The sequence below is a fragment of the Euprymna scolopes genome, chromosome 14, assembly GCF_053919585.1.
Source record: "Euprymna scolopes isolate OS-2025 chromosome 14, ASM5391958v1, whole genome shotgun sequence".
Lineage (NCBI taxonomy): Eukaryota > Metazoa > Mollusca > Cephalopoda > Sepiida > Sepiolidae > Euprymna > Euprymna scolopes.
In genome coordinates, this window is record NC_136495.1 from 110,802,119 (window position 1) to 110,822,118 (window position 20,000).

General features: G+C 35.0%; 1 protein-coding gene across 1 annotated transcript in view; it reads left to right on the forward strand.

Annotated features, from left to right (window-relative positions):
- LOC145292790 (WD repeat domain phosphoinositide-interacting protein 2-like) overlaps nucleotides 1-20,000 on the forward strand; it is a 122,490-nt gene that overhangs the window by 73,134 nt on the left and 29,356 nt on the right. The window contains exons 3-4 of the mRNA XM_080138828.1: nucleotides 11,878-12,044; nucleotides 19,304-19,530. Of these exons, the coding sequence (XP_079994954.1) occupies nucleotides 11,878-12,044; nucleotides 19,304-19,530 (394 nt within the window). The remainder of the gene's footprint in view (nucleotides 1-11,877; nucleotides 12,045-19,303; nucleotides 19,531-20,000) is intronic.

Genomic DNA, 20,000 nt, shown 5'->3' on the forward strand with positions numbered 1-20,000 from the left:
GCCCAACTCTAATATTCACTTGCTACATCACAAGGATACATTTGGCACAGTGTTAGTTCAAAGTAGTTTACCTGGAACAGGTGGAAAAAAGAAAAATGGTCTCAGTTGGCAAACCTTAGGTCAGACTAGAGTGTGCAAACGAAAAAGTAAAAGGGTCAACTTTTAAAACTGTATGAATATAAGCATAGATTATATTAACACAATAACCAAAAGCGTTAAAACATCAACAGAATTGAAATGATTGCATCGAAATCATTAGAAATGATCTTTTTTATCTACTTATTTTTTTTTTTCTCCAATCACAAGACAAAGCAGATACCTCTATTAAGTTCACCTTAACCCAGATTCAAGTCCGCAAAGATGGCATTTAAAGATGAAACTAAAAAGACATTAGTTTATTTTCATAATACTGATTTTTGGTAATTCTTTCACTTTACACAGTAAGCTGGTACTCAACTCTTGGACAATGCTGAGCCCCCCCCCCCCCCCCCCCCAAAAAAAATCTTTGGAAAATAAATTATTTATGGATGCCAAGCAAAATCAATGTGATTTTTTTTCTATGCAAAAATACAAAGAAATTAATAATTGATTTCGTAGTCATGGTTACTCCAGTAGCTATTGGCCGTTGGAACATTCTAGATGTAGTCATTGTTAATGTTGATAGGAAACAATGCTTATCTTGCCTTATCTTCATTCATTTGGCCAGGGGCCAAGTGTAGTATCTGTTTTTATACTGTTTCTGGAATGCATGTATTTTGTGGAAATGTGTACAGATCTTTGATAGTTAACATCAACTTTTCTTGACAATCAAGACTCAAGATATGGTATATTTTTTTCCACACAAGTTTATTGTTCATCAAGTGGTAAAGTTGAAAAGGAATTAAAAAAAAAAACAACATTGTTTCAGAAAAACCTAAATACGAAATGAAGAGACAAGGAGTTTACTAAAAACTTAGTCATAGATTTATTAAACTTACAGAATAAAATTATTTCGACAAAAATACTCCTAGAAAAGAAAAAATAATACAAATTATTCTAAGTAACGGCCAAGTTACAAATGAGACAGTCAAAGTATGTTATTATTTTCGATGTGAAGCCAGATTTACTGTGACCAGACATGTGTGGCCCTGAGATCGCCGACTCCCAACATTGTGTATCGTATTTTTCGTTCACTGTGTTTATTGCTGTATCATCATTTTCTCGCTGGCGACTGTCGATGGGAACACACATGGGTTCACAAAGTCAAAATATTAAAATAAAACAAACGTGAAAAACACAACGCCAATGTTTCACATATATTTCATGGTTGGACTTGTGAGCGTGTGTGTCTTCTCGCCGTTCTATCGATGTTATGTTCGTCTGTCAGTTGCAATTCGTCTCTATTTCTGTTTCGCAGTCAACTCTAAAAACTGGCTAACCATTGTCACTGTCAACTCCCATTTGCCGCGAAGGACATCCAGTTGTCAACTAACTCTCTGTCTGTATCTGAAGTTGCCCCCACCCCGGCTACCGGAAGCTGCCCTTCCCTGTTTTATTTGTTCTGTGGGTTTCTATTGTCATTGTCAAATCAAAAAGGCTCGATCTAAAAATACCTAAAGATTGTGTTTGCTATTTCCCACTTTGTTTATTGTCAGACACTTCCTATTCCTTTGTCTATTGCCACCCCCCTCTCTCAGCATTTAGTGACTCAGGTCCACTTTATAGTATCACACTACTATGTACATCTAGTTTCTTCCCATCGCAATCAAATTTCTCAATTTTTTTTTTTTTTTTTTTTCATTTTTGGTCTTCCTCCTCTTTTTTCATCAGGAGTACATTGGAGCACTTGGTTATCAGTTCTCTCTGGGGCCAATATCAGTCTTTGTATTGACAAGTAGCATTTTTAGTGCGTTGCTATTTAAAAAAAAACATGTTTATTTAAAAAAGAAAAATTCAAAAAAGAATCATCGCTTGTTACTTGGTATAATTTTTAGTGCATCACAGTTTTATATAAATAGATAGAAGACCGTTACCAGAAAGTGAATTTTTATACGGGGGCATTTTTCATCATGTATCACTTAATAATTAAAGTATTACTGGACTCAAAGTTGGTAAAACTCTAGACTCTACCACCAGTTGAATTTACATTTTATACTTCAACTGCACTTCATCATATATGGCACAGTCATGTTGACCCACCGGTTCTCATCAGATCACCGAAGTTAAGCAATGTTGAGCCTGTCCAGTACCAGATGGGTGCCTATTTGGGAAGGCGAGATGGTGTATGTACCATGAGGTAAAATACCAGGTTGAGAAACTGACGCAGTCTATCCTTTTCTCGAGGGTAGATAGGACTCTCTTAAGCTGTGGTAGCCCCCCCCCATCTAGTGATGGCGTCCTGATAAAAAATACCCTTGATAGCCCTGGTGAAGCATCAAGTATTCAGCTACCAACAAGATTTGAATTACACTACAAACTCGTGTAGTGAGTTCAATCTCGGCTATGGCCACGCTGGTACTTCATCAGAAACATGTTATTGGTAGGATTATGAATGTCTTACACTCTCAGCTCCTCAGGTGGTTCAGCAACATACAGTGTGCCACTTTTTGCTTCAACCCCTTAACACATCTGGTCCTGGATATGACCTTAAACTATATCCAGTGGTGAGGCCCCAGCTTGCGAACTTTGGGGAATGCAGAGCCACCCTTTAATTACCATTGCTCCCAGGTCCACTCTGACCTGGAGTGGTAGTACCTGTTAGGGTCCCAACTATGGGTTAAATAGAAACAGACTTGAAAACAACAAATATATTCTATTAAAGAAATTTTCTTCCAAATCTTTGGATTCGGCATTAAATAACCCAAAAAGGGTTGATATGCTGTAAAACAACCAACCAACTACACATGAATATTCCAGGTACTAGGGAACTTGATAGAGCGAGGAAGACCTGGTGTGCATGTGTAAAACTTGATATAACTGCATGTAAACTGATTTGATGTCAACATTTTTGGATCAGATCATATAGAAAGCAGGTATAAGATGTTGCCTACCCCAGAGTCTGAGACATTCACAGCACCTTAAATTCCTAAATACTAAAAACAGAGATTGCTTAAAAAAAAATAAAATGCTAAATGTGGTGGTTAGTAGGACCCTCCAAAGTTTATCCAGCTATGAACTGCTCACTTTTTTTTTTTTTTCAGGTTGTTTCAAGAGGCGAAAATAAACAAAACAGTTTCCTAGTTGGGAGATAAAAGGAGATTATTTAAGGATAAAATAAATAAAAAGTGGGATGGGATTCAGAGGTATGAATTGTGGGGTGGGAAGGGACAACATAAAATGAAGTGGGCATTTCGGAGGATCTCCAATAACGAAAAAAAGGGGCCAAGATTCGTATGTACCACTAGCTAAGAGATTTTGCTAATGAATGGGGTCTGATAAGACTTCAGGTTGGTATGCATAATGCCTAGACAAGAAACATGTATTCAAACTTTGTCCAGGCACACATAAGCTAGCCGTGTGTATCCATCTCCTTTTAGATATTTTATTCTTTCATATCGGCAGCTTATGATTAGGTCTATGACAAGAGAATATTCTTTTCATTATTTTGACTCTCGAGTATATATCAGTTAATATCTTATGTTTTAAATAGTGATGTGGTTCTCTATTGATTAACTGTATCTAACTGTGTCGGATATATACTCGAGAGTCAAAACAATGATAAGAATGTTCTCTTGTTATGGCCCTACTTATGATACAAGCTTAGTCAAGTTAGAGGCATATGCATAGGCTTTATGGGGTATATCATAATCACTTACATAAAAATGTAAAAGTTCTTAGATGCAAAAAAAAAATAAATAAAAAAATAAAGTTAATCAAAGGTTTTATGTGAGGAGTTATTCATCCTGTGTTGCGTTATTTATGGGAAGGTTTTTGTTTTTTTTATTTACAATTTGACTAGAACACAACTTATTGAAAATCAAGTCCACTCAAATGCAGATTTACTGGAAAGTTTTGTTGTAACCAAAAATACCAAGTCTTTATCCACCATGTAAAGAATATTCTTAAATAGAATTATGTGTTATATTAGAATAAAAACAGTCATTGAAACTGAAAATAATAGAAACGAATATTTAATTAATGAGATGCTCTTTTTCCAAGCAATATGCAAATTAGTTAACCTGAGGTCTTTAATTGTGTACACATAATAGAAACTATTGTTTTGTTATAGTGAAATTGAAATCAGCATTTTAATGTCACTGGGATTGAAAATGGCACTACTTTATGTATGTAGCAGTTTAGATTGTGTATGGAAACAATGGCTCAAACTGATGTTTAGCTTTTATACGAGATTTATTAATATAGAAAACTTTTATGGGCCGTTCTTTTATGGATCTTTAGCCAGTTAAAATTGTTATTAAGGAGTCAAAAATGAGTCAGGATTGAAAAATTTGTTACATATTTTTCATTCATCTTAGTTTATTTTTAATTTTTAATCTGTTTGTGTCACGTCGGTACAGTGGTAGCGTCACCAGCTTTGAATGCTACATTTTCGGATTTGATTTTAGCTGATGGCACCTAAATATTCTCTTTTTTTTTTTTACTTTTGAAATCACGGATCTATAATAATATATACGAAATCTGAACAAATTAAATTATATTTAAGCATATTTTAGACCCGGGCAAAGCTCCCCCTCCCTGCTCATCTCCCGACCGCTAGTATTTTTGTCCTCACTGTTCTTATCCAAGTCTTCAATGGACCATCTCTGCACTGTTTTCAGTTAGCGGTTGTGATTAGGGTTACTAACTTACAGATAAATTCTTCTTCAGGGCATCGAAGAACATTATCAAGCTAAAGTCTTGTTTTAAGAAGAGTCTGTGATGCATGGATGCACGGTTTGGGTTTGGATCAGAGAGGTGGATGAGTAGGATGCACCTTTGGCAGTACATGTCAAAAACCTTAAGTGTGTGAAGATGTTTGCGTGAATAGACAGGTAGATAGCTCCTCTTCTTACATCTAGCTACATTGCTTGCAATTGCCCCTGCACCCTGACTGGGACTCAGCCATGTATTGCTCGTGTCTGCCTGTTTGCGTTATCAGCCAAAACAGAAAGATCTCCCTTCTCCCGGAAGTAAGATGTTTTAGTTAACTTCTGCTAACTAAAGGTTAAATTCTCACCTCCCATCCATTAATCACTCTTTCATTCAACTAAAGACTTTCACTATGTAACAAGTATTGAGATAACTAATGGTAGAAGATATCTTAGGTTGGAAATTGAACTTGAAAAATTTCAGGAATCTCTAAATCAAGTGTTTGAGTTACCAACCCCAAAAATAAAAGCAATCATTGAAACTGAAAACAATAGAAATGAATATTTAATTAATGAGATGCTCTTTTTCAACGCAATATGCAAATTAGTTGACCTGATGATTTGGATTGTATAAATAGAATAATAGGAACTATTGTGTTTTTTGTTCTGAAATTGAAAGCGGCATTTTAATGTCACTGACGAGAAATGGCACTTCCTTATAAGTAGTTTCAATTGCCTAGATTTGGTTTTTATGAGAAGTTTATTAATACAGACAACTTGAAAAATTCAGAAACAAAATGAGGTATCTCTGGACTTTAACATGTGTGGGCTGCCCTTCGGAGAAAGAAAGACAGATCTGTAACTTTAACGGCATTCACTTTGGGTAGGTTGAGCCGGCTTCAAATGAGTTCACTGCATCTTGAATCAAGACAGTCCACCTCTGTTGTTCATCATCTGAGTTCTTGGCATACTTGAGCTATTTTCCAGTTCTAGCATCGAACACCAAAAACAGTGGAGGGAGGGGGCACCAGCTTCATGACTTTACTGTTCCTATCCAAGTCTTCATTTATCTACCTCTCTACTACTGCCAGCTGGGTGTGATTAGCCATCAAGATCGTGACCAAACCAGTGAAGTCTCCTTTTGAGAAGAGTCTCTGTGATGCTGATGGTGTTGCATTTTGCATAGATGGTGTGGTTTTGGATTTGGTTAGAAAAACAGATGCATAGTACAAGCTGAAGGTCTCAGGTGCATGAAGATCTTTCCATAAGCAGACAGATAGACAGGTAACTTGTCTCATTGCACCTAGCTATATTGTGCACAACTGGTTCAACACTCTCACTGAGACTCTTTGGTGAATGGTCATATCTAAGGTCACATTCTTAAATTGTCATCTGAAAAGAGGAAAAGTTCTTTCTTCTGAAAGTCACATGATTTTGCCACCTTCCATTAACTAATTCTCACCTCCCATCTGTCAATCACTCCTCCATTCAATTAAAAACTTTTAGTATGTAATAAGTACAGAGATTACTAATGGTAGAAAATATTTTAGGTTAGATTTTGATCTTGTAAAATTTCAGAAATCTCTAAGCAGAGTAAAAGGTGGACTTTGGGCTTATTTTCGGCAACCTTGTAACTCTCACTTCTCTTCTTTTGTCTTTTAGTCCTCACATTCCATTTCTTCAAATACATTAATGAAAGTAGTTCTTAACAGTCATTAAAGTGAACATTGAGAACAAAAACTATTATTATAAAAGAATGTTTGAAGCAAAGCTTTTTTTTTTTTTTCAGTAGCATTGATACACATGGGGACGGCATACTTATCTATTGATGATAAATATTGATTATCTCTTTTATTATGCTATTCAGGTTTTATAAAAACTGTTTTACTTTAGTTATTCTTTTGATTTATCTAACACACAAAATAATGTTAGTTGGATTTTCTAAGTTGAACCTAAATAGTATTTAAGCTGACAAATCAAACTTTGCTTCTAACTAACCAATTTTCATTTATGATTGTTGCACCATGTTATTGGCAATATACTAATGTACTTAGCTACAATTTAGTTTAAAACTTAGACAAGCGCTAATATGAAACATTTTTAAATAATCACTTAAAGATAATAATCTGCAAAAAAGTGACTTTAAATTGTAATAGGACTTGTCTAAATAACTCGAAAAAAGGGGTTGCCTTTTTTCTTTCTTGGTCTTTGGGTCAAGATTAAAGTGTAATATCTGTTCTGATGCTGCACTGCACTATTTTGGTCTTGTTTATTGGAGGAGACCGATACATTTTTTATTTTTCTTACTAACGAGAGTGCCTCTTTTGAGGAGCTGGTTTCCCCCTACATTAAAAACTGACCTTGTGTCTAACTCTGCCCTCGTTGGGGGGCAAGTAAACAAAAAAAAATAGGACTTGTCTACCTTAAATTTGAAAATGTGCAAACAAATAAAAAATTCAGAATTAAAGACTTTGCTGTATCCCAGGCAACATTGAGTAGATGCAGATATATATATATATATATATATATATATATATATATATATATATATCTGTGTTGGGACAATTAATCGGAATCAGAAAAATCTGCACTTTTCTGGGTATCGTAATCGGAAAAATCTGTGCATACTTTCCGTTGCCAAAAACGATTCTTTTGTCTTTTTTTTTTATTTGATTTTGTTTAAAATAAAATCTTTCAATGCTGGTAATAATGATAAAACATTGAATATTTACTGCTTTTCAAACTACCAGTAAAACTAAAATCGATAGATCATCCTCCACAAGTGCATTCTTACGTTTGAGAAAATATCTGTGCATATAACATGCATTTTTTTTTTTTTTTTATGGTAATAAAGTAAAAATAACAACTCTACAGTTAAATATTTTTAGATATATGAAGAATCAGAGTCGGTAATTGTATTGGAATCTAGAATTTAGTTCGGAATCAGAAAAAAAATATTGGAATCGCCCCATCACTAATATATATATGTACCAAATTATAGGTATTTAAGAGAGAAAATATGCATTTAATGGGGTTATTAAGAGTGCCCAATAAAAGAAGAGCAAGATATATTGATATAAACAAATTTATAAGGTCGCTACACTAGACATGCTAATGTTTTGGACAGATGATTGGTTAAAACAAGTCCTCATCAGGTGATTTAAAAAAAAAAAAAAAAAAAAAAAAATGTTTGTCTTCCACAGAAGAAAACCAGTTATCAAAAAAAAAAAAAAAGGTTTTGAGAACTGGTTTTCTTCTGTGAAAGACAAACATTTTTAAGTCGCTTGACAAGGACTTGTGGTTTTAACCAATCATCTGCCCGAAACATTAGCATGTCCAGTGTAGTGACCTTATAAATTGGTCTGTATCATATATAATTTTAAATGTTGGCAAGTAAAAGTATATTGAAATGAAAATACAGAATAAACAGATAAACTGCTTTAGAACACACTTCTAGGTGCAAAAAAGGAATTTAAAAATCCCTCATCAGAGAAAGAGTTCTTAAGTTTTGTTGGTCTTTTTCTTTTCCTTGAAAAGAAAAGTAAAAAGTCTATCCTCATATTGTGTTATCGAGATCGCGCTAGTTGGTATTGCACGTAGAACTCTTTATTTTTTTTTTTATTTATGAAGTTGGAAAGGCACGCGGTCACCAAATATGAAGCTGAAAAAAATCTGAAAGTTTTTTTTTTTTTTAAAGTATTTTTATTACATTTTCATCCCAAACAAGGCACATTGCCACTTTGATGTAGGGGGCTACTATCAGGGACATAAGCTACAGGAGTACTATGTAGGGAGTTGGGCAACAAGATGTCAGTTCACGTTACACTTGAACTTCTGCATGTCAGTACAGTTGGGGGACCAGGGACCTGTGTCTTACATAAGCATTTGCTTATGTAAGACACAGGAGAGTTCAAAAAGGAGGTAATTTTCCGTTTCAATTTATTTTATAAAAACAAAATGACTGCAATTTTTCACCTGCTAACATGATTAAAGGTTTTTTTTTTGTTTTTTTTAATAATTCAGTAATATTCAGGTAATAGCGATGTCATAATTAGAAAGCTAATATATTAATTTATTAGAATTGACAAAAAAAAAAAAAATCGGACACCATTATTTTGTATCTGAAAACTCCATTTATCGGCTACAAAATTTCGTTCATATAGTGTAGAAGCTTCATTCTTAATCATCTTAAAAGAAATAACATCTATGGGGAATAACTCTTGCTTATTTTTATTTATTTATTTTTTTTTGCAGGTTTACCAACAATCACGTTTTCTCATTCTCTTTTCTTTATAAATAAGAGTAAGAGTTTATTTGTAATACTAATATAGACAATGATGGATTATTGATCTGTTTAATTTTTTTTTTTTTTTTTACATCTTGCTTTGTTCTTACCAGGTTCACTGCTAGCTTGAATATTGAACATAACAAAAAATGCATGGTTATAAAATATAGAAATATTTACAAAATAAATGTTTAGATAATGGATCGTGGGCAATTATGTATTCTTTTTCAATTCTCTTTTTTATTTATATATTTTGGCCTTTTCATTTGTGTTCTCACTTATAATGCATGTATTTATCAAATTCCGTGGCTAATTAAAGAAAATGTTTAATTTTATCATTTGTGTTTAAGTATTAAAGTATTAACTATCTCGGAAAATGATATAATAGACCTTAAAATTAATTTAAAAAAATAAAAACAAACAAATTTAAATTGAGGTGAGGGTGATTATACAGAAGTAAACTGAAGCAAACTAAGACATGATGATAGAATAAGCTCTGGAGATTTACCATTTTATTTATACAATATATACGTACGAGGTGCCTTCAATAAGTTTCCAGACTTTTTTTTCGCATGAGCACTTTTATTGATAGTACATACATGAAACTCCAGTAACCTTCAAAGTATTCTCCTCCGGCTGCAACACACTTGTACCATTCCAACAACTTCTGGAAGGCCCCATGGAAGTCCTCTTGTGTGAGCATGTTAGTGACTCTCATCACAACCTCCTTCATCTCCTCAGTTGTCTCATAACGGCAGCCTCTAAGATTTTCCTTGAGTTTAGAAAATAACCAAAAGTCACAGGGAGAAAAGTCTGGACTAGAGGGAGGATGAGGAACGGTCTTGATGCCCATCTTGGTCAAATAGTCTATCACAAGGATGGAGTTGTGGAATGGTTCGTTGGAACAAACTTTGTGCAAATCTTCTGCATCTTCAATTCCTCGCGAATAATTATATGTACAGTTCCCACACTGACATCAAACTGCGCACTTATTGTCTCTATAGACACACGGCGGTCCTTATCCATGAAATTCTTTATTTGGCCAATCAACTCTGGTGTTCTGACTTCCTTACTCTTCTCACACCTCTCATAATCTCTCACAGACTCTCTGCCTTCCTTGAATCTCTTATGCAACTCAAAAACTGATGCTTGATTCATGCAAGATGGTACAAAAGCAATCTGAAGCATTCCATATGTTTCTGTGACATTTTTCCAAGTTTAAAAAAGAATTTTATTGCATATCGTTCTTCTAAAGTGTCCTCACATCCATATTGCATTTTTGAAATTCACCAACTGTGATGATCAGGCTTTAGTAGAATGTATTCCAATTCCTGCTGTAGCTGTTCATTTGACTGTGAAAGCATAAAAATTGGTCAGTCATCTCTCAGTATGTATAGCAATAACATACTGAATTTTCAAGAGTCTACAACAATTTTAAATACCTGTACGAAATAGTCTGGAAACTTATTGAAAGCACAGTGTATATTTTTATATACTCTTATTGCATCATATTCTTACTTGTGCCAGTGAGATCTGATGGAAACCCCATATTGACATGATATTTCGGAAACATTTACTTTCGTCATATATATGTACAACTTTAATTCAAACGCGCATATGGAGGCTGCCGTAAATGTGAACTATTTAGCAGAAGTTATGAATTTGAAAACAAAAATTAAATTCTTTTTTAAATTTTGTTTCAAATCCATTGTTATTCTTTAAACTCAATTTCATAGGGTCAGTATTAATATTTTTGATTTTATTATTTTCTGTTATAGATATTCATAATTTTGTTTTTATTTAAAATTTTATTTTATTTAATCTCTGCTTTCTGACTAAAAGAACTATTTTCAAATGAACTTGAGGGCGGTTACTAAAGATAAATTCCCCAACATTTTCTCCTTTTAAGGATATGCAATAGTAATACTAAATATACAGTTGTTTTAATGCATAGGTGAGCTCCAATCTCTGCTTCTTTTCTGTAAGACATTTACAGCAAGAACTCGTTTTGGTACCACAATGAAAAAAGGTTTTCATTTCTCTATTCATGTGCCTAGCATGAGGCAGAATTTCTATGAGCGAAACTTCTGTGTGGGACACATTACCCTCCCTGCCGATTACAAGTTGGTCATTTCCAAATCAAACAACAAATTCTTGTGACAGACAGTCTTCTGAGTAATCCAACGCAATTCATACTATTAGTCAATGTTGTTAGTACTCCCATAGTGTTCATCTCTCGGCTGGCAATCATTCCCATCCCTCACTAACACTTAACTGACTCTTAGCCTGGATAAGTGATAACTCCAAGAGTAAAAAAAAAAAAAAAAGTGCACTAGTATAAAACCTAGATATTTTAGCTCGTTAAAAACAGGCACATATTCTCTAGGGAGTGTTTTAGCCCAAATTAATGGTTGAATATGGTTAAATTTATGCTCACTTTTGTATTAAATACTAGTCCCTATTAATCCTTAACTGTGAATCGAACAGATACCAAAATACTTAGTTCGCTACATCATGTCATAGTGAAGATTCTTACAAAATTTCAATCCGATCAATACAGTAGTGTCTGAGTAAATGTGGTATTGAAATGACCACTCCCTATTAATCTCCAACTGAGCATCAAATGAATACCAGAATTCTTAGTTTGCTGCACCTTATCATAACAAAGGTCCATACAAAATTTCAGTCAGATCGGCTCAGTAGTTTCTGAGAAAAATACTTTTTCTTTGCATACATTGAAGATAGTTTTAAAAAAAAAAAAAAATGTTTTATGTCTGATCAATTTCTATTTTTCTTTTCCGTCAGTGAACGAAGATGTTTGCATTGTGGAGCGGCTCTTCTCCAGCAGCCTCGTTGCTATTGTCAGTTTGCAGTCTCCTCGCAAGTTGAAAGTGTGTCACTTCAAGAAAGGCACAGAAATATGCAATTACAGTTATTCAAATTCGATTCTGGCAGTTCGACTGAACAGGCATGTAAGTAAAATAATCAGACACCAAATGCCTTTGTTTGCAGAATATTACGTGTAATTTTATTTTACGCGTGTGTGTGTGTGTGTGTGTGTGTGTGTGTGTGTGTGTGTGTGTGTGTGTGTGTGTGTGTGTGTGTGAAAATTGTGCAAGAAAATAGTAACAAGACTGGTTGATTTTTTTTTTTTTTTTTTGAAGGGTGGGGTGGGGGACGAACCGTTGTTTTTCATTGTCTTTTCCTTACTCTTCATAAAATAATTTTTACATTTTCTTTTTCTTTGTCTCTCTCTTTTCCTTTTCCTTTCCTTTCTTTTTTCTTTTTCATTTTTTCCTTTTTTTTTTTTTTTTTCATTTTGGCAAACCTGCTTGAAAATTAGCCAATCAGTAGTTATTCAGAATCAAGTACACATAAATAAATATTTTTCTTTTTTTTTTTAATTAGTGCATGTGTACTTCCCAGAATTCATATTCAGCTGGGAAATCTTGGATTCTTTTCTTCCTGTATTTGCCTAACATCAAACGGAATTCCCATGAACAGAGTTTCTTTCCAAGAACTTCCTCAGCATCTAACAAATCCAAACATTTTGCAAATAAATTGCTTCAAATTCCACCCTTTACAATCAGGTCACCTACTTCCAGAATCTCTCCATATGATTAAAAGTATTTCTAACTAGTATCCATATATCTTTTCAGGTTGTTTCCAAACTTATCAAGAACCCTGATGCCAACAGGGAAATTGATTTTGACAATATTCCAGTTATTGTTTGAGAATCCACTGGCGGAACTTGCTTCAAGTTATCCAGTCATTTCTCAAAGGAAAAATGCCTTCAATTTCCTTTGAAATTTTTGGTGGTCTGCCCAATACGAGAGGCATTCAATAAGTAATGCCTCTGACCCACTTCTCATAGCAGTAGAGCAACGAAACTTGGTACAGTTATTAGTCTTTCTCTCTAAAAAGAAAAACAAAAAAACTACAGAGTTGCATTTCTCTTATTTAATGCAGCCTGAAAGGACCGTTTTTATAGAGCACCCATTCCTCCCACCATGCATGACTTTAAAAATCAAGGCTGCATCATCATTTCCTTTCAAAACAACTTCATGGCTGGGAAGAGGTGAAAGTCGGAGGTGCAAGGTTAGGAGAGTAAGGGAGATGAGAGATGGTTTCATAGCCACATGCTCATGCTTCTAATGTGACACGAGGGGTGTGCAATAAGTAATGCCCCTGACCCACTTCCAGTTGTCTGATCTAGCTGAAATTTTGCATGTGCAATGATTTATATCTCTATGGGTTATGTGGCAAATTACAGCTCTGAACTAATTGTGGTTTCTGTTTTACAGGTGTTTGAACTGAGTCAGGTGTGAAATGGAGCCTGTTGAATGTTGAACAGTGATCCGGTTTTTGTATTTGAAAGGACGCACACCACAGGAGACTTTTGATGAAATGAAAGAAACTTATGGTGATAATGCCCTCTCATATGACCTTGTAAAACGCTGGCATTGTGAATTCAAACATGGCCGGAAGTCTGTAGAAACAGCTCCCAGACCTGCCCCCCCCCTTCTGCCATTGATGAGGCATCTGTCCGTCAAGTTGAGGCTGCCATTTTGGAAGATTGGCGCATTACTATTCGCCAAATAGCCCAAGATGTCAAAATTAGTACAGGGTCTGTGGAAACTATCATTCATGACTATTTGCATAAGGTGTCTGCCAGATGGATTCCCAGGTTGCTCACACTATTCCAGAAGCAAGAATGCATCGAGTGGATGAATTTGGAGATGTGCCAAGAAGATGAGTGAAAGTTTTTCAAAAGACTGATTACACAGGATGAAACCTGGGCCCATCACTATGATCCAGAGACCAAAGCCCAGACAATGCAGTGGAAGCACTTGGACTCACCACCTCCAAAGGCAAGGGTGCAGCCCTCCGCTGGTAAGGTCATGCTCACAGTCTTCTGGGACCAGGACTGAGTACTGATGACAGATTTCCTGGCAAAGGGTACCACAATTACAGGAGCCTAATATGCTTCACTTTTGAGGAAATTAAGGGAAGCTATCAAAATGAAGAGGTGGGGCAAGATCAGCAAAGGTACCCTCCTCCTGCAGGACAACGCTCCGGTCCACAACTTGCATGTTGCCAGCTCAGAAGCACGAGTGTGTGGTTATGAAATCCTTCCCCATCCTCCCTACTCTCCTGACCTTGCACCCTCTGACTTTCACCTCTTCCCAGCCATGAAATTGTTTTTGAAAGGAAAGCGTTTCCGAGATGATGCAGCCTTGATTTCTGAAGTCACGTTGTGGTTGGAGGACCAACCTGGGGTGTTCTACAAAAACGGTCTCCAGAGCTGCATCAAACGATGGGAGAAATGCACAACTCTGGGTGGTTCCTATGTAGAGAAAGACTAATAACTGTGCCAAGTTTTGTTGCTCTACTGCTATGGGAAGTGGGTCAGGGGCATTACTTATTGCACGCCCCTCGTAACATGCGCGTTTTGAACCGCTGCATTGTCTTGCAGGAGAAAGATAACTTTGTGATCTTGCCCTGCCTCTTGATGTTGATAGCTTCACTTAATTTCCCCAATAATGAAGCATAATAGGCTCTTGTAATTGTGGTACCCTTTGCCAGGAAATCTGTCATCATTACTCTGTCCTGATCTCAGAAGACTGAGCATGACTTTGCCAGCAGAAGACTGCACCCTTGCCTTCTTTGGTGATGGCGAGTCCCAAGTGCTGCTATTGCATTGGCTGGGTTTTGATCTCTGGATTGTAGTGATAGACCCAAGTTTCATCCTGTGTAATCAGTTTAAAAAAAAAAAAAATTGATTCATCTTGGCACATCTCAAAATTCATCTTCAAGCACTTGACACGTTCTCGCTTATGGAAAATTGTCAGCAACCTAGGAAACTATCTGGCAGACACCTTATGCAAATGATTATGAATGATTGTTTCCGCATATTCTCTTCGGCTATTTAGCGAATAGTCATGATCTTCCAAATCTTCATCAATGGCAGGAGGAGTGGTAACCAGGTCTGGGAGCAGTTTCCACAGATTTTCAGCCATGTTTATATTCACAATAGCAACATTTTACAAGGTCATATGATTGGCATCATGATCAAACATTTATTTCATTTCATCAAGTCTCCTGTGATGTGCATCCTTTCAAATACAAAAAAAACTATCACTGTGCGACACTTAACAGGCTTCATTTCACACTTGACTCTGTTCAAACACCTTTAACTCGGAAACTACAATTAGTTCAGAGCTGTAATTTGCTACATAACCCATAGAGATATAAATCATTACACATGCAAAATTTCAGTTGGATAAGACAATTGGAAGTGGGTCAGGGTCATTACTTATTGAACACCCCTCATATTTAAAAGTACTGGTGATCAGTTTTCTGCATCATGTTACAGACCAATCAGTCTACTGTGTCGTTAGTTAAAAAAAATATTGTCTGTTATTATATCCTTGCTACATGTGTATAATAGACAAGGTTGTTGCAGAGTGAAAAAAACAATTGACCTGTTATTATAAGAGAAATAAGTCTATTGCAATAAAGAGTATAATAGTAGAAAGACATAAAATATTTATGTCAAAAGCAAGAAATTTTGTCAATGTGGTGTAACAAGATTTGTAGACCCGAACAATGTTGGGTTGCCTTGCTGGTGATACTTCGTCAAGAAAAACAAATTCAGAAAAGAATAGCATCGGGTTTGAGAGAATGACGGGAATGATATTATCCCTGAAGAGAATTGAATTTTCATAATTGAGGGTGACGATAAGCGTTCTTTCAAGATATGGAAACAATGTTGGAGTAAGGAAAATAGAGATAAAGAATTTTATTGTTTAGATGACCACCCAAAGGGTCAGTGGCCGTTTTCTAGTTGACCTGATTATTTGGATAAACAAAAGGGGGGGGGGAGAAAGACAGAAAAGATAAATCCTCAAATAGAGAGGGGGGTATACAGAGATAATAAAAAAAGGATAGTTTGTTGGAGAATTTAGAAGTGGAAAGTCAAGATTTGTGCCTCCAGCTTGACGAAATAGATCTGAAAAATTAATTCCAACAATTATAATCCTGCACCCAGAAATCAATCTGATTCCCCAAGTTTAGAGAGGCCTCGAGTTTGTTCTTGCATAAGATATAACTGTAACAACTTCTGAATAATTATTTGTTACTAAAAAGACTGCTTTGTGAGTCTTTGTTTGCCTGCAGTTGTTAAATTAATTTTTCCCCAGATATTCAAGCTGCAGCCGAGAAGAGCGACACACCTGCCTGTTAAAGCTGTCCTCATCCCCAATGTCTGAAAGCAGGCGACCAGCTGAAGGCCCCTTGTGGTTAACGACCAGCCATCATGAGAGCAGAACTATCACATGGACTTAGGGTTATGCACGAGTTGTGTTCAAATGGAAAAACAAGTTCCAACGAGCGTCTGGCATAGATGTTAGGGTCCTAACCACGACGAAGAAAAGATGAAGACAAAGATAAAAACTAGATAATCAAATCACAAGACAGTTATGAAGAAATCTTTGCCAGTTTAAAGATTTCTTTAAGAAGTTTGGAAAAGTTTTGAAGATTAAAGGCTGTTGGAAGCTTGAAAGATTCAGAGGCAAAGATATTGAATTTATTTGAAAAGTTTTATTTTATGTTTAAAAATATAGCCCAGAGTCGTCGGGGGTGGGGATTACCTTTAAGATGCAGCCCAACTCTGCTCCCAATGATGGTTGGTACAGCACATGGAGTTATAGCGGTACTTGTTTGATATGTAACACTATTTCCTATCCTGGGCAACCTTGCTAGTCAGTGGTTGTGTGTTTGACACGTAATTTTTAAAAAATGTCCCAATTACTGGAATAATAAAATTTTATTAAAGATGGCAGAAAAATAGATTTCTTGATGATAATTGGGATGATAGCACTTTTGAACAACTACTAGCAAATATCAACCGAATTGTCGCCAAATAGACATCTATTCTATTGGAACGGAAATTAAGGCAAGCTTTGTTTTTTCTTTGTTGTTTTGATTTTGCAATTGTCATGTTTGTTTTGCTGGATTGGAGTGAAGAGAAGCTAGTGAACACACATCATCTCTGAAAGTTTGATAATAAAATTCTTTAGAAAAAGAGGATAAGAGGTTTAATAGAGAAAGAAGAAAGGATTTCAAATGAAAAAGATTCAGAAGAAAAAAAAAATGAGATAAGAGAAAGAATAGAGGAGGAAATGCTAATCGCGGAGAGAGGGGAGTACATAATTAGGGTATTCTTAAAAGCGATTTGTTTTTAGCAGATAGATTTTGCTTGCTGGCTGCCAGAGAGTACACATCAGCTTTTGGGCTAACAACCCAAAGGCTGGAGGCTCCCCAAAAGAGCAACGTAGAAAGGGACACTTTTCCCCATAACCGGCTGAGTAGACAAACATAGACCCTGTTTGGAACCTTGCAATGAAAATTGAATTCTGTTTTTGCATGTACTGTATATGAAATTGTTTTGCACAATAACCAGGGGTTTACGTTGCAAGTGAAACAGTCACATTTGCGAGTGATTTTTCAAAATGGTAACTATTAATAGAAAAACACTGATCTTTTGGCGAACCAAGTCAAATTATTAGAACAATATACTCTAACAAAGGCTGTTTAAAAAAAACATCTAAAGAAATTTGAATATTTATATGTCAAGTTTCAACATAGAATTCAGTGCATATTCAAAATTACACTTATTTTAAAAAATTATATACAAAAAATCTTTATGATGGACGTTCTCGTACTTGACAACTACATATTTTCGTTTATTAGCCAAATAGAAAAGTTACTATTTAAACCCATATGATTTTTGGAAGATGACATCTTCATTCCGTGACCAATACGTACATCAAAGATTTTTCTGTATTTTTTTTTATTTTTTAAATAAGCGTTATTTACATATGCACCAAATAAACATTTGAATTTTTTCAGACGTTTTTTTAAACAGTTTAAAAAAAAAAGAGTATATTATTTTATTAAACTTTTTATTGTTTAAATAATTTGACTTTGTTTGTTTTATTAAAAAAATAAATAAAGGTTGAAAAACCATTTTTACTCGGTAATGAGCTTTTTCAAGATTGCCCGTGGAAAAAAAAACAGAATCGCCAAAAGATGAGCGTTTTATCATTTCTAGTCATCACTTGGAAAAATCACTCCCAAATGCAACTGTTTCACTCGCAAAGTAAAGCCCTGCATCATGTCACAGAATTTGAATCTTTTTATTTTGTCATGTTTAAGATTGTAATGCTAGTTTCATCTATAAATGCACAGTGAATGAATGAATTTTAAGAATATAAATTCTTTTTTTTGTTGGAGAGAAACAAGGAAGGCAAAAATAAGACTAAACTATAGACAAATCTGGGTCAGCCTGGGGATCCGGGACTAGCCTGGGAAATACGTCACAATGATGTCATAATGTCCGAGGGAAGCTCTGACCAACATTATGGAAAAGTCGGTCAGAGCAAACCAGTCTACTGATCTGCTTTTTAAAACAAACAAAGGCTGGAAAAAAAGGTCATGAGGGCATTTGATGATAATAAAACAAACCTGCCACATAGCCAAAGAGAGACTTTGGCAGGTAGGACATTTTTACAAGCCACATATCACCTCCGACCCCCACCATGTTCGGATGTACTTATTTTCAGTTGAATGTCAATGAAAAATCAACAAACCAAACTTGAAGAGCTGTAAAACGTGTCATTTGTTTTCATTTAAAAGAAAATAGCTTTTCGTCTGAAATTGATAATGCAACCGATGTATGATTTTGATTCTGTTATGTGACACAAATATATCACAAACTGATTTATGTATAACATTTTTTTGTTTCCAAAATCTTAAGATTAGGAATGATAATTCATATTTGAATTATCTGGACTACTGTTCTCATCTTAAGTGTTATTTGCACGTTTCCTCCGCATTTATTCAAGTATATATACTTGTTGAATTCGAGAATCTTTCTTTTAAACTCTCTATAGTCCAGACATTGCTCCCTGCCATAACCAGGTAGAAATTCTATTAGAATGAAAGCATTCTACCTCTGTAAATAGATTAATTAAACGGTTCCATTTGAAATTCCGTACAGATTTCAGTTTGACAAAAAAGATTCCTGAGTTCCACAAGATATACCTGAAGAACGTCAGAGGTAACATTGGCCAAAACGTTGTGAAAATAGCTCTCAAGATGAGAACAGTAGTTCAAATAGCACAAATTCTTTATTTTTGTTAACCTTTTCAATCTTCCATTATTCTAGCGCCTGATCGTCTGCTTGGAAGAGAGTTTATATATCCACAACATCCGTGATATGAAAGTCCTACACACAATCAGGGACACTCCACCCAACCCCCAGGGATTGTGTGTCTTTTCTTCCAGCAATGATAACTGCTTTCTTGCCTACCCTGGGAGCAACCAAATTGGAGAAGTTCAAATCTTTGATACAATGACCTTAGTAAGTCGATCAAGTTCCACTATTTGTAACCTGTAATCAATATTTTTATAGTTTTTGTTTTTATATTTGTAGAAAAATTCTAAAGTTATTCTTAACTTGTGTATGAGCTGAGAGCTAATAAAAAACTTTTAACTGTTATTTTTATTTTTTTTATTGAAGTTAATAAGTTTATTGACTGTCAAATATCTTGTATCTGAATAAATGCAAATCAATAATACAGCCTAACCTTTTGAAATACAGTGTATGCTTAGTTTGCCTAACTAATTTTTAAACAGTTTATAATAAATTAACATTTGGTGCTATTCATTTGTAATTTTATTGCATTATTTTCCTATATATATATGCAATAGTTGAGTTGATATTAACAGTAATTAAAATGATTTAATAAAAATGTATAAATTCCGAAAACATTTCTTCAAATACAGTGGAACCTCTAGATATGAAATTAATTAGTTCTGGCTTGGCTTTCATGTCTGGAAAGGCATTTTACACAAATCATCTG